The sequence below is a fragment of the Salvelinus fontinalis genome, chromosome 13, assembly GCF_029448725.1.
Source record: "Salvelinus fontinalis isolate EN_2023a chromosome 13, ASM2944872v1, whole genome shotgun sequence".
NCBI lineage: Eukaryota > Metazoa > Chordata > Actinopteri > Salmoniformes > Salmonidae > Salvelinus > Salvelinus fontinalis.
Genome location: NC_074677.1, coordinates 51,985,368 through 51,999,598, shown reverse-complemented (window position 1 = coordinate 51,999,598; position 14,231 = coordinate 51,985,368). Strand labels below are relative to the sequence as shown.

At 42.5% G+C, this 14,231-nt stretch overlaps 1 protein-coding gene across 1 annotated transcript in view; it reads right to left on the bottom strand.

Annotated features, from left to right (window-relative positions):
* Positions 1-1,981: 1,981 nt before the first annotated feature.
* The window catches only part of LOC129868956 (calpain-5-like), a 43,264-nt gene continuing 31,014 nt past the window's right edge, over positions 1,982-14,231 (bottom strand). The window contains exons 8-12 of the mRNA XM_055943334.1: positions 11,475-11,793; positions 5,242-5,444; positions 5,015-5,136; positions 3,099-3,235; positions 1,982-2,945 (exon numbers count right to left, since the gene is read on the bottom strand). Of these exons, the coding sequence (XP_055799309.1) occupies positions 2,763-2,945; positions 3,099-3,235; positions 5,015-5,136; positions 5,242-5,444; positions 11,475-11,793 (964 nt within the window). The 3' untranslated portion in view covers positions 1,982-2,762. The remainder of the gene's footprint in view (positions 2,946-3,098; positions 3,236-5,014; positions 5,137-5,241; positions 5,445-11,474; positions 11,794-14,231) is intronic.

Genomic DNA, 14,231 nt, shown 5'->3' with positions numbered 1-14,231 from the left:
TTTTGGGGGTCAGTTTGCCAATGTTACCATTTGTTTCACATCAATGAGCCTTACTTTTGCATGCTTTAACCTCTGATCTGTGAATTTACCTAGATGTATCTGAAGCAGACGCCATTTGTTGAAATGAGCACAATCCCTGAGTTAGTGCACATGTTCATCTGTTTATCTGTTTGTCTCACTGTCTGTCTGTCTCTCTCTCTGTCTGTCTCTCTCTCTGTCGGGTCGCAATCGCCGTCTGTCTGTCTGTCTGTCTGTCTGTCTCTCTCGCTCTCTCTCTTTCTCTCTCTCTCTGTCTTTGTCCATCCATGAGGAGTGTATATATTGTTTTTTTAATGGGATGCCATTCTTTAGCTTCCTCAGCGTGAGTTAAGACTCATTGCTCCAGTGTCTTCTTGCGGCTAAACTTTCCTAAGTACTGTGTTTCTGTGAGTTTTGGCTGTGTGGCCGCAGATTGGTGGGTGTTAGTTAATCATTTGTCCATGAAAAGGTTTTTGGATTGATGACTGAGTGCCATTCTATAATTGTAACCTGTCTTACGGACCATTGAAAACAAGAGGATCACATTCCCCTTCACTCTGCCATTCCTACCATCCCTTAGCAGAGGCTACTGGACAAGTACTCTGAAAAGCTCTCTCTTTACATAAATATAGACTGTTTCTTGATTCTTAATTCAATAGCTTACTTATAACCATCCCTCTGCCTATTCCATAGGAGCCACAGCTTCCCTTAGGAGTGTACTGAAGTCCAGACCTGGGACAGAGAGATTAGGAGACAGGATAGACACTTGTCCTTGTGTTGTGTCTATATCCCTGGTAGAGTGTGTGTGTGTGTGTGTGTGTGTGTGTGTGTGTGTGTGTGTGTGTGTGTGTGTGTGTGTGTGTGTGTGTGTGTGTGTGTGTGTGCAGATGAATGGGAGTGTATGCATGAGTGGCTGTGTGTGTGAGCACGTGTGTGTGTTTGTAAGCGAGAGAGCTACCTCAGCACTAGATGCCACTCCTGTTGTCCACCTTAACTCAGCCGGTGAGGTGCAGGGTAGCTGCTCACTCGTACCACCCCTGTAGGCTATACGTACTGTAGAAATGCAGGAGAGCCATTGCAAGGAGGACATGGCCGATTTCATGCATGGGAAGCAACACATGTTAATTCATTTTCCAAGTAGGCTAACATTGTTAGAATATGTGTGTATGTATGTAAATAAGATGGAAAAAATGCAATGACAATATTCAGGTTGCTCTATAGTAGGCCTATGTATTTGTAAATGGTTTGCACCCTGGAAATTGAACAAGAAAATAAACATTGTCTCTACACTCCTGGATGGAACAATCCTGCTTGGGCTGTGTCAGACAGTACTCCACCTGGACACAGAGCCATTGGAAGCAGTCCCGTCTGTCTCCAGCACGCCCATGGAGCCTGTCTGTCTGTCCGGAGCATGACTGCTGAGTGTGCCTGTGGCTGAGAGTATCAGGGACCTCACAGAGACTATCTGCCCTGTGACCTTTGGTCTCACCTATGTACCTGAACTATGAGCACAAAGATGAACTCTGGGACAGCTAGCGCCCCCCCGGCCTGCCCCACTCCTCTTCTGCGGTCGCTTCTGTACATTCCTCTCTTTTGAATGTGTAAACCTGTACACGTGGTGTGAAAATTCCTCTATAAATGTGTATCAAGAGAATGGAACAAAGACAAAAAAGCGTTTCTTTTTAAATTATTCCTATTATTATTCTACTATTATTATCATCTGGGTTTGTAAACTGCTGATCCATCTGGTAAACCTCAGCAGGCCCCATCTTTGGAAACAGACAGATGAGAAAAAGCGACAGGGGGAAACTAAGGTATCGGATAAGCTTTTTTTAATTGTGGTTAAAGCTATAGACTTTTTTAAATTATGAATTGTGCATGGCTGTGTCTTGAGTGTAAAACAACAAAATACTGCAGTTTGGGAACTGGACTGAAATAAAAATAAATAAAACATCATTGTAAATTAACTTTTTGGTTTGAATAGATTTACTTTGACCTTTAAGTAGGGATTACCCGGCAAGTCATTTTGAGCAAGGGAGTACGGTAGTTTAGACACATGCAGTATACCCTTTAGACATTTCAAGTTGCTCAGTGGAAGGATACAAATTGATGACCATAGTCCAAAACGTACACTGTAGATACTGTACATTCAGGTTATTCAAGACTTTACAATATTGTGTAGCAAAAACTGAAACATTTGGTCTGTTTCTCAACAATATCAAAAGAGGCACGTACATTTCTATACGATAACAAACATGCTATTAAAATGTATATGCTGCATCATTTTGTAGACAGATACAATATGTGTATCACTTCAGTGAGCTATTGTGTTTCAGAGTGTATAGTTTAGTATAAAATAATTGCATTTTGTCTTGCTTCATGCGGACTTTTTCACATTCATTCACCTTTCAAAAAGGCATAACTTGTCTCTTTACAAAACACAAAGTAATGCAATAACAGTAAGAAAAAATGTACTCCGGAAGGCTTGAAGGTTCTTCTTGGTCAATGACCATGCCAGTCCTTAAAAGATTATGAGCTCACATTCATAGACATTCTGACAACCAAATGATGTCTTGTACAAAGTTCCTAAGCTCCTGTACAAAGTCTCCTTCTGGCGTTGTTATTGCAAGCAAGAGGTGACAAGAGTGTTGTATACGTTGTCAATGTGACCCAGGTAGTAGTCAGCTGATCCAGGTCACATCTCTGTGATCAATGTGACCCAGGTAGTAGTCAGCTGATCCAGGTCACATCTCTGTGAGCTCGGTGCAGGTGACGATGCGGAGGGTGATGGAGCCAGGCATCTCGTCGGCCATGGCTCTGCCTCTTTTCCTTAGCTGGAGCCTCTGGGGTTTGGTCGAGTCTTTTAATGAGCCTGTCAGAACCACCTGGCCCAGGAACTGGTCCTTCACAGCGTTACTATTCCACACCTGGGGAAGAGAACAAGAAGGGAGGGGTAGACCAGGTAAGACCAAAGCATGAAAACTACAATAACACTAAGAACATCAAGTGTACCAATTCATGAATCACTTTATCTTTAGTTCCCATTGGTATTTATGATATTTGACACCTCTATATCTTACCTCCACAGTGATTGGCTTCCTGGGCTTCTTTCTGTAGAAGATGGCTCTGGTCTCAAACACCGGGTCCAGGGTGTCTGCCTTAACTGTTGACCGGACTGAGTGGCCCTCACAGGACACGATCACATATGGATCTGCACCTGCACTATGACACAGTATGAACCAGCCATGAGGTCATGCTGAGTAAACTCTTGTAATGTCTATTTCTGACTTCTGTTTCCCTGTAATGTACAGTCGTGGCCAAATGTTTTGAGAATGACACAAATATTATTTCCCACAAAGTTTGCTGCTTCAGTGTCTTTAGATATTTTTGTCAGATGTTGCTATGGAATACTGAAGTATAATTACAAGCATTTCAAAAGTGTCCAAGGCTTTTATTGACAGTTACATGAAGTTGATGCAAAGAGTCAATATTTGCAGTGTTGACCCTTCTTTTTCAAGACCTCTGCAATCCACCCTGGCATGCTGTCTGGGCCCCATCCTGAATGAACTTCTGGGCCCCATGCTGACTGATGGCAGTCCATTCTTGCATAATCAATGTTTGGAGTTTGTCAGAATTTGTGTGTTTTTGTTTGTCCACCCACCTCTTGAGGATTGACCACAAGTTCTCAATGGGATTAAGGTCTGGGGAGTTTCCTGGCCATGGACACAAAATATTGATGTTTTGTTCCCCGAGCCACTTAGTTATCACTTTTGCCTCATGGCAAGGTGCTCTATCATGCTGGAAAAGGCATTGTTCGTCACCAAACTGTTCCTGGATGGTTGGGAGAAGTTGCTCTCGGAGGATGTGTTGGTACCATTCTTTATTCATGGCCGTGTTCTCAGGAAACATTGTGAGTGAGCCTATTCCCTTGGCTGAGAAGCAACCGCACACATGAATGGTCTCAGGATGCTTTACTGTTGGCATGACACAGGACTGATGGTAGCGCTCACCTTGTCTTCTCCGGACAAGCTTTTTTCCGGATGCCCCAAACAATCGGAAAGGGGATTCATCAGAGAAAATGACCTTACCCCCTTCCTCAGCAGTCCAATCCCTGTACCTTTTGCAGAATATCAGTCTGTTCCTGATGTTTTTCCTGGAGAGAAAAGGCTTCTTTGCTGCCCTTCTTGACACCAGGCCATCCCCCAAAAGTATTTGCCTCACTGTGCGTACAGATGGACTCACACCTGCCTGCTGCCATTCCTGAGAAAGCTCTGTACTGGTGGTGCCCCAATCCCGCAGCTGAATCAACTTTAGGAGACGGTCCTGGCGCTTGCTGGAATTTCTTGGGCGGCCTGAAGCCTTCTTCACAACAATTGAACCGCTCTCTTTGAAGTTCTTGATGATCCGATAAATGGTTGATTTAGGTGCAATCTTACTGGCAGCAATATCCTTGCCTGTGAAGCCCTTTTTGTGCAAAGCAATGATAACGGCATGTGTTTCCTTGCAGGTAACCATGATTGACAGAGGAAGAACAATGATTCCAAGCACCACCCTCCTTTTGAAGCTTCCATTCTGTTATTCGAACTCAATCAGCATGACAGAGTGATCTCCAGCCTTGTCCTTGTCAACACTCACACCTGTGTTAACGATAGAATCACTGACATGTCAGCTGGTCCTTTTGTGGCAGGGCTGAAATGCAGTGGAAATGTTTTTTGGGGATTCAGTTCATTTGCATGGCAAAGAGGGACTTTGCAATTAATTGCAATTCATCTGATCACTCTTCATAACATTCTGGAGTATATGCAAATTGCCATCATACAAACTGAGGCAGCAGACTTTGTGAAAATTAATATTTGTGTCATTCTCAAAACGTTTGGCCACGACTGTATAGTATTCATTAGAGGTCATGCCGAGTATACTCTCATAGTGTCTATTTCTGACTTATGTTTCCCTGTAATGTATAGTATTCATTAGAGGTTGTGGAGCGTTCCCTAACCCCCTGTGCTGTCCTGGTTCTCCAGCCCCTCTGCTCCGTGGATGTAGATCTGGGACACAGCATGGGGGTAGCCAGTGAATGCACTCCAACACCTCATCCTGGGTTTGTGTTCTGTTAGCTCTCTGAGAGACAAAAAGTAATGCTAAAAACTGCATCGACATCATACTAAAGTGTGTTATTACATCTAAATAGGGCTCTTAGCTTTGCCACAGGTCTAGTTCCAGTACCTGCATCCTGAGTCTACATCAGTGTAAACCCGCAGCATGAACTCTCCCAGAATCTCCGGTTTTAAGGTGGAGGGGATGATGATGTAGCGACCCTTGGGGAGCGTGACCCTCGCGAACACCGTGCGGGCGTTGATGTACTTCGACGTTTGCACGTTCATCTGGGTGATGATGTTATGCATGCGGTACTTTCTGTTCAGTTCCACCTTAAATCAGAAGAAATCATTTCTCACCATGACTGTTCGCCAATGTTTGTTATTTCAGCTTGAACAGATTGAAACTCTAAATCATTGCTAACACTTCATTTTAATTAAGGGGTCCCTACAGTGTGCTTACATATGTAATTACACTGTAACAAGTATTGTAGTTAATTATAATAATTCATAGTTGCACTGTAGTAACAACATGTATCTGGTGGTAATTGCAGTCTGTGATTACAGGGGTGTAACAACGAATGCTTGTAACAACGAATGCAATTTAATACTTTAAATTGTTAAATCATTTAATTGTGCATTTGACAATGGGTCAAGAACACACTTATCCAGCTTACCAGTGACCATCAAAGGTGAGTATTTGCCATTTTTAGCATCATGTCAAAATTGTGAACATAGTGCCAATGGTGACGGTGGGGTTATTGTATGGGCTGGCATAAGCTACGGACAACGAACACAATTGCATTTTATCGATGGCAATTTGAATGCACAAGATCCCGAGGCCCATTCTCGTGCAGTTCATCTGCCGCCATCACCTCATGTTTCAGCATGATAATGCACAGCCCCATGTCGCAAGGATCTTTACACAATTCCTGGAAGCTGAAAATGTCCAAGTTCTTCCAAGGCCTGCATGCTCACCAGAAATGTCACCCATTGAGCATGTTTGGGATGCTCTGGATCGATGTGTACGACAGGCTGTTCCAGTTCCGGCCAATATCCAGCAACTTCACACAGCCATTGAAGAGGAGTGGGACAACATTCCACAGGCCATGTCGCGCTGCATGAAGCAAATGGTGGTCACACCAGATACTGACTGGTTTAATGATCCACGCTTCTACTTTTTTTAATGGTACTGCATCAGTGACCAACAGATGCATTTCTGTATTCCCAGTCATGTGAAATCCATAGATTAGGGCCTCATGAATTTATTTCAATTGACTGATTTCCTAATATGAACTGTAACTCAGTCAAATATTTTTTATTATTGCATGTTGCATTTATATTGTTGTTCAGTATATTTACCATGTACAGAATATACTTTCCATGCAATCTGTACATTTTGGGGGGATTAGCTAGCACACCACCTAATTGTCTATTCTTGACTAACTAGCTAGCTAACTACCTAAAGCTGGCAAATATGCTATGATCACTACTCGCTAGCTAACTAGATAGTTAACATTAGCTGGGCTTTCCACACCTGAATTAATGATTGTTGATCATTGCTAGACAACCATTTTCATGTCTTGCCATAGATTTTCAAGTAGATTTAAGTCAAAACTGTAACTCCGCCACTGAGGAATATTCACTGTCTTCTTGGTAAGTAACTCGTGTAGATTTTGCCTTGTGTTTTAGGTTATTTTCCTGCTGAAAGGTGAATTTATCTTCCAGAGTCTGGTGGAAAGCAGACTGAACCAGGTTTTCTTCTAGGATTTTGCCTGTGCTTAGCTCCATTCTGTTTCTTTTTTATCTTGAAAAACTCCCAGTCCTTAACGAATACAAGCCTACTCATAACATGATGCAGACACTACTATGCTTGAAAATGTGTTTTATTGGATTTGTCCCAAACATAACACTTTGTATTCAGGAAAAAAAGTGAATTGCTTTGCCACATTTTCTGCAGTATTACTTTAGTTCCTTGTTGCTAACAGAATGCATGTTTTTTACGTTTCATTCTGTACAAGCTTCCTTCTTTTCCCTCTGTCAATTAGGTTAGTATTGTGGAGTAACTACAATATTATTGATCCATCCTCAGTTTTCTCCTATCACAGCCATTAAACTCTGTAACTGTTTTAAAGTCACGGTTGGCCTGCTAGTGAAATCCCTGAGTGGTTTCCTTCCTCTCCGGCAACTGAGTTAGGAAGGACACCTGTATCTTTGTAGCGACTGGGTGTATTGGAGACTATCCAAAGTGTAATTTATAACCTCGCCATGCTCAAAGGGACATTCAATGTCTGCTTTAAATTTTCTACCCATCTACCAATAGGTGCCCTTTGTAAAGCATTGGAAAATCTGTGTTTGAAATTCACTGCTCGACTGAGGGACCTTACAGACAATTGTATGTGTGGGGTACAGAGACAAGGTAATCATAAAAAAATCATATTAAACACTATTATTTCACACAGAGTGAGTCTATACAACTTATTATGTGACTTGTAAGCAACATTTTCCCCCTGAACTGATTTAAGCTTGGGTTGAATACTTATTGACTCAAGACATTTAAGCTTTTCACTTTTGTAATTAATTTGTAAAAATGTTGAAAAAACATAATTACACTTTGACATTATGGGGTATTGTGTGTAGACCAGTGACAAAAAAAACAATGTAATCCATTTTAAATTCAGGCTGTAACACAACAAAATTTGGAAAAAGTCAAGGGGTGTGAATAATTTCTGAAGGCATTGTATACTATATATGCCTAAACTATAGAAATGATGATGATAATTAGGGATAATGTAGAGCGTCTATGCTAAGTCATACATTCTTCTTCTCTACCACAGATTGCTACAAGGTATCAGACTCCAGGATGGGAAAGGCTTTACAAGAAAGAAACAGATAAAGACAGTCAGACGGAGTTGTCGATTTCTATTGTTACTTGTAATGTTAAAATAGCTAGCTATCTAGGCTACTCACCATATTATATAAGCTTCAGATTTTAATCACCACTAGAATAGTTATTTTTATGTTTTATTGAGTAGGCCTATAGCTTTGTTTAATCTAATTAATAAAAGTATTAATCTAACAATAAAAATCCTTATTATTCTGTTGCAGTAAAGTTGACTAAAGTAAAAGCTCATCTTTTGTTTGTAAGTATTTTACTTGATAATGAGTAATGAGTAATTATAGTTACCTATGAGCAATTTCTATATAAAGTTACACTTCACTTTAAATAGCAAAATCGTGTGTAACAACTAGGCCAACCTTGTACTTATGAACAGGGGCGCAACTTTCACTAGGGACGGGGGACACGCCCCCCCCACATTCTGAAATTGTATTTTTACCCCCCCCCCTCCCAGTTGTATCATTGGTATGTGACTCAAAACGAGGCAACAGTGTGCTTTAGGACCGTGCAGCCTACCCAACAGTGGTCGGGTAGGCTGTTTGGAGTGTTTATCCAACTGGATAATAAAAAAAATACATATATTATGTCCCCCCTACTTCTAAAACCTGCTTATGCAGATATTACAGATATGTACTCTGTGGTGTATTACTGTGTTAATTTTCTCATTTGGATGGTGCTTTCAGAAGTTGACGATTAGATTGTCAGGATGGGTAACATACTTTGTAGGTACACAATGATTACAAGTACCCCTCAAGTTACACAGGATTTAGCTAGTTAAAATTAAGTGTAACACCTAATAATCACAATGTATTAATGCAGATATTACAAGTCCTCTGTGGTGTACATTAATTACAAGTAAGTACCCTTCAACATCCACACGATTTAGCGAGTTAAAAAAAAGTGTATCTTGAGGGGTACTTACTTGTAATTCATGTGTACGTATATAGTATGTTAGCCATCCTGACATTCTGGCCCTCATTTTAAGGCTTCTGGAAGAACCATCCAAGTGGGATGTACACCACAGAGTACATGTAATATCTGCATAAGTACAATGTAATTACTAGGTGTTACACAGGATTTAATTAGTTTAAAAAGTGTAACACCTAGTAATTACATTATACTTATGCAGATATTACATGTACTCTGTATGTACGCTTCTCTGCATGTACATGTACGCTTCTTTCAGAAGCCTTAAAATGAGTGCCAGATTGTCAGGATTGATCATGTACTCTATACAGTGCATTCGGAAAGTATTCAGACCCCTTGACTTTTTCAACATTTTGTTACGTTAAAGCGTTATTCGAAAATTGATTCAATTATATTTTCCCGTTATCAATGTACACACAATACCCTATAATGACAAAGCAAAACCAGGTTTTTATAAATTTTGCCATTTGGCAAATTTTAGCAAATTTATAAAAATGAAAAAACTTAATATCACATTTACATAAGTATTCAGACCCATTACTCAGTACTTTGTTGAAGCATCTTTGTCAGTGATTACATCCTTGAGTCTTCTTGGGTATGACGCTACAAGCTTAGCACACCTGTATTTGGGGAGTTTCTCCCATTCTTCTCTGCAGATCCTCTCAACCTCTGTCAGGTTGGATGGGGAGCGTCGCAGCACAGCTCTTTTCATGTCTCCCCAGATTGGATTCAGGTCCGGTATCTGGCTGGGCCACTCAAGGACATTCAGAGAACTTGTCCCAAAGCCACTCCTGCGTTGTCTTGTCTGTGTGCTTAGGGTCGTTGTCCTGTTGGAAGGTGAACATTCGCCCCAGTCTGAGGCCTCTCTGTACTTTGCTCCGTTCATCTTTCCCTCGATCCTGACTAGTCTCCCAGTCCCTGACGCTGAAAAACATCCCCCACCAGTGTGATGCTGCCACCAACATACCTCAGCATAGGGATGGTGCCAGGTTTCTTACAGACATTCAGACCAAATAGTTCAATCTTGGTTTCATCAGACCAGAGAACCTTGTTGCTCATGGTTTGAAAGTCCTTTAGGTGCCATTTGGCAAACTTCAAGTGTGCTGTCATGTGCATTTTACTTAGGAGTGGCTTACGTCTGGCCACTCTACCATAAAGGCCTGATTGGTGGAGTGCTGCAGAGACGGTTGTCCTTCTGAAAGGCTCTCCCATCTCCACAAAGGAACTCTGGAACTCTGTCAGAGCGACCATCGGGTTCTTGGTCACCTCCCAAGATTGCTCAGTTTGGCCGGGCGGCCAGGTCTAGGAAGAGTCTTGGTGGTTCCAAACTTCTTCCATTTAAGAATGATGGAGGCCACTGTGTTCTTGGGGACCTTCAATGCTGCAGAAATGTTTTGGTACCCTTCCCCACTTCTGTGCCTCGACATAATCCTGTCTCGGAGCTCTACGGACAATTCCTTCCACCTCATGGCTTGATTTTTGCGCTGACATGCACTCTCAACTGTGGGACCTTATATAGACAGATAAGTGCCTTTCCAAATCATGTCCAATCACTTGAATTTACCACAGGTGGACTCCAATCAAGTTGTAGAAACATCAAGGATGATCAATGGAAACAGGATGCACCTGAGCTCAATAGTGAGTCTCAGAGCAAAGGGTATGAATACTTATGTAAATAGGGTATTCCTGTTTTTTTTTGTATAAATTTGCAAAAGTTTTTAAAAACCTGTTTTCGCTTTGTCATTATGGGGTATTTTGTGTAGCTTGATGAGGGAAAACATGTATTTCATCAATTTTAGAATAAAGTTGTAATGTAACAAAATGTGGAAAAAGGTCTGAATACTTTCCGAATGCTCTCACACATTAATTACAAGATACGCTTCATTTGAAGTAGCTAAATCCTGAGTAATTACGTTGTACTTATGCATGTATTACATGTACCCTGTGGTGTACTTGTGGGTTTAGCCTCTCACTTGGATGGCAAAGAGTATCAGGTTGTCATAATGGGTACTGCACACAGTAATTATAAGTACTTTGTTTATTATAATCTGGGAGGACACCCATATGGTAGACCCCAGTCAGTGAGGTTGACCATATCTTATCTGTTTTAGTAAACTCAATCAAGTTACAATTAACTGCATGTATTTACACTGTAATAAGAACCCCTTAAAATGAAGTGTTACCAAATCGTTTCATGATTACAGGTCTCATTGGAAGTTCTTGTCCCAGACATGAACTGGCCAATGTGGCCATTATAGGTAATGTCTACCCATTATTGTAAACACCCACTGGCTGATTTGCTGTTTGTTCAACGGATGAAGAGAGAAAAGGGAAATTCCATTGATTTAGCCAAATTCTTGTACGGATAGGGAAGCCAAACATGTAGCACAGAGAACTTCTCCCCTAAAATAAACTGCAGTTGGACCAACGCCCCACGCTCCAGACATGCACCCTGTCCTTTGGACAAACCCTCACTGACCCAGTCTCTCACCCCAGTCCCACTGCAGTCAATCTAAGAGGGTGTTAACATGAACTACCTTGAAGACGGTGAAGCCAAGGGTGAGGTTCTCTCCTTGGCCGATACGTCTGTGGATCTTCATGTCTCTCTGCTGTAGGGAGATCAGAACCTCGTCCACCTCCTTGGTCATGTCAAACAGGTACTGGGGGTTCTGTAGGAAGGTCTGTTTGTAGTTCATGCAGCCGCCACAGCGGTTGTGCAGAGGCTCTGAATGCTTGGTCCAACTCCCGAAATGCACCACTTCGTGCCATGTCTTGTGGATGGTGAGCAGAGAGGTGTTGATGAGATGACACACGTCTGCATCCGTGAAGTACTTACACCAGTCTGGAAACGCCATCCTATGGAGATAACACACAGAGAGAGACACAAATTAAGACTGGTAGATACTATAAAACTTCAATCAAACGCAGTCCCTTTTGATAGCTGGGCAACAGCACACATTTCAGCAAATTTACACCGCTTTCAAATAAACACTGGGTATAAATTAATTGTTTACTAGGTTTCCATGAAATATCATGATTTTTTTTAGGTTTAATGTTTTATTTGTTACAATAAATAATTCAGGAATGAATTGAAATAATTATGGAAATCTGTTTTTACACAGATGATCAATTATATTGACCAGATACTGGTAACAATGAAAATAAGTGTCTTCAAAAATGGTAGGCAGTCAGGAAGAGTCAAGATCAGGTGGGACCATTCTGGCCAATGAGAGGGCAGATATGTATGTGAACAACTAATCTAACGTAGAAAGCATAAAAGTAACACCTGAAACCAGATCTCCTACATACTGGTCTTGACAAGTAGAAGAAAAAATAGTTGAGGGAAGTTCTGTTCTGCACTGTTCAACCAATCCAGTAACTGTGGAGGAGTTAAGATGGAGTGTCGCCTTGTTAACGTTCCAAAGTGGAAATCGTGTCACAGGCTCTTTTTCCATTTCTCCTGAAAACTGTAACATCTGGTTATTGGGGACTCGACAGTGGCTCGTGAACATCAGGCACAACTCCAATATAAAGTGTTTTTTCTCAAAGTTGTCTGGATGTCACGTGTCCTACTTATATTAGCACACTCGTAACAACCTAAGCATTACAAACAGTGTAGCTATTCCTCCGCAAGGCAATCAAACAAGCTAAGTGTCAGTATAGAGACAAAGTAGAGTCACAATTCAATGGCTCAGACACGAGAGGTATGTGGCAGGGTCTACAGTCAATAAAAAAAAACAGCCCCATCGTGGACCCCGATGTCTTGCTCCCAGACAAACTAAATAACTTCTTTGCTCGCTTTGAGGACAATACAGCGCCACCGACACGGCCCGCTACCAAAACCTGCGGGCTCTCCTTCACCGCAGCCAACGTGAGTAAAACGTTTAAATGTGTTAACCCTCGGAAGGCTGCCGGCCAAGACGACATCCCTAGCCGCGTCCTCAGAGCATGCGCAGACCAGCTGGCTGGTGTGTTTACGGACATATTCAATCAATCCCTATCCCAGTCTGCTGTTCCCACATGCTTCAAGAGGGCCACCATTGTTCGTGTTCCCAAGAAAGCTAAGGTAACTGAGCTAAACGACTATCGCCCCGTAGCACTCACTTCCGTCATCATGAAGTGCTTTGAGAGACTAGTCAAGGATCATATCACCTCCACCCTACCTGACACCCTAGACCCACTCCAATTTGCTTACCGCCCCAATAGGTACACAGACGACGCAATCGCAATCACACTGCCCTAACCCATCTGGACAAGAGGAATACCTATGTAAGAATGCTGTTCATTGACTACAGCTCAGCATTTAACGCCATAGTACCCTTCAAACTCATCAATAAGCTTGAGACCCTGGGTCTCGACCCCGCCCTGTGGAACTGGGTCCTGGACTTTCTGACGGGACACCCCCAGGTGGTGAGGGTAGGAAACAACATCTCCACCCCGCTGATCCTCAACACTGGGGCCCCACAAGGGTGCGTTCTCGACCCTCTCCCGTACTCCCTGTTCACCCATGACTGCTTGGCCATACAAGCCTCCAACTCAATCATCAAGTTTGCAGTTGACACTACAGTGGTAGGCTTGATTGCCAACAATGACGAGACGGCCTACAGGGAGGAGGTGATGGCCCTCGGACTGTGGTGTCAGGAAAATAACCTCACACTCAACGTCAACAAAACAAAGGAGATGATCGTGGACTTCAGGAAACAGTAGAGGTAGTACTCCCCTATCCACATCGACGGGACAATAGTGAAGGGGGAAAGTTTTAAGTTCCTCGACGTACACATCACAGACAAACTGAAATGGTCCACCCACACAGACAGCGTGGTGAAGAAGGCGCAACAGCGCCTCTTCAACCTCAGGAGGCTGAAGAAATGTGGCTTGTCACCAAAAACACTCACAAACTTTTACAGATGCACAATCGAGAGCATCCTGTCGGGCTGTATCACCACCTGGTATGGCAACTGCTCCGTCCACAACCGTAAGGCTCTCCAGAGGGTAGTGAGGTCTGCACAACGCATCACCGGAGGTAAACTACCTGCCCTCCAGGACACCTACAACACCCAATGTCACAGGAAGGCCAAAAAGATCATCAAGGACAACAACCACCCGAGCCACTGCCTGTTCACCCCGCTATCATCCAGAAGGCGAGGTCAGTACAGGTGCATCAAAGCTAGGACCGAGAGACTGAAAAACAGCTTCTATCTCAAGGCCATCAGACTGTTAAACAGCCATCACTAACATTGAGTGGCTGCTGCCAACATACTGACTCAAATCTCTAGCCACTTTAATAATAAAAA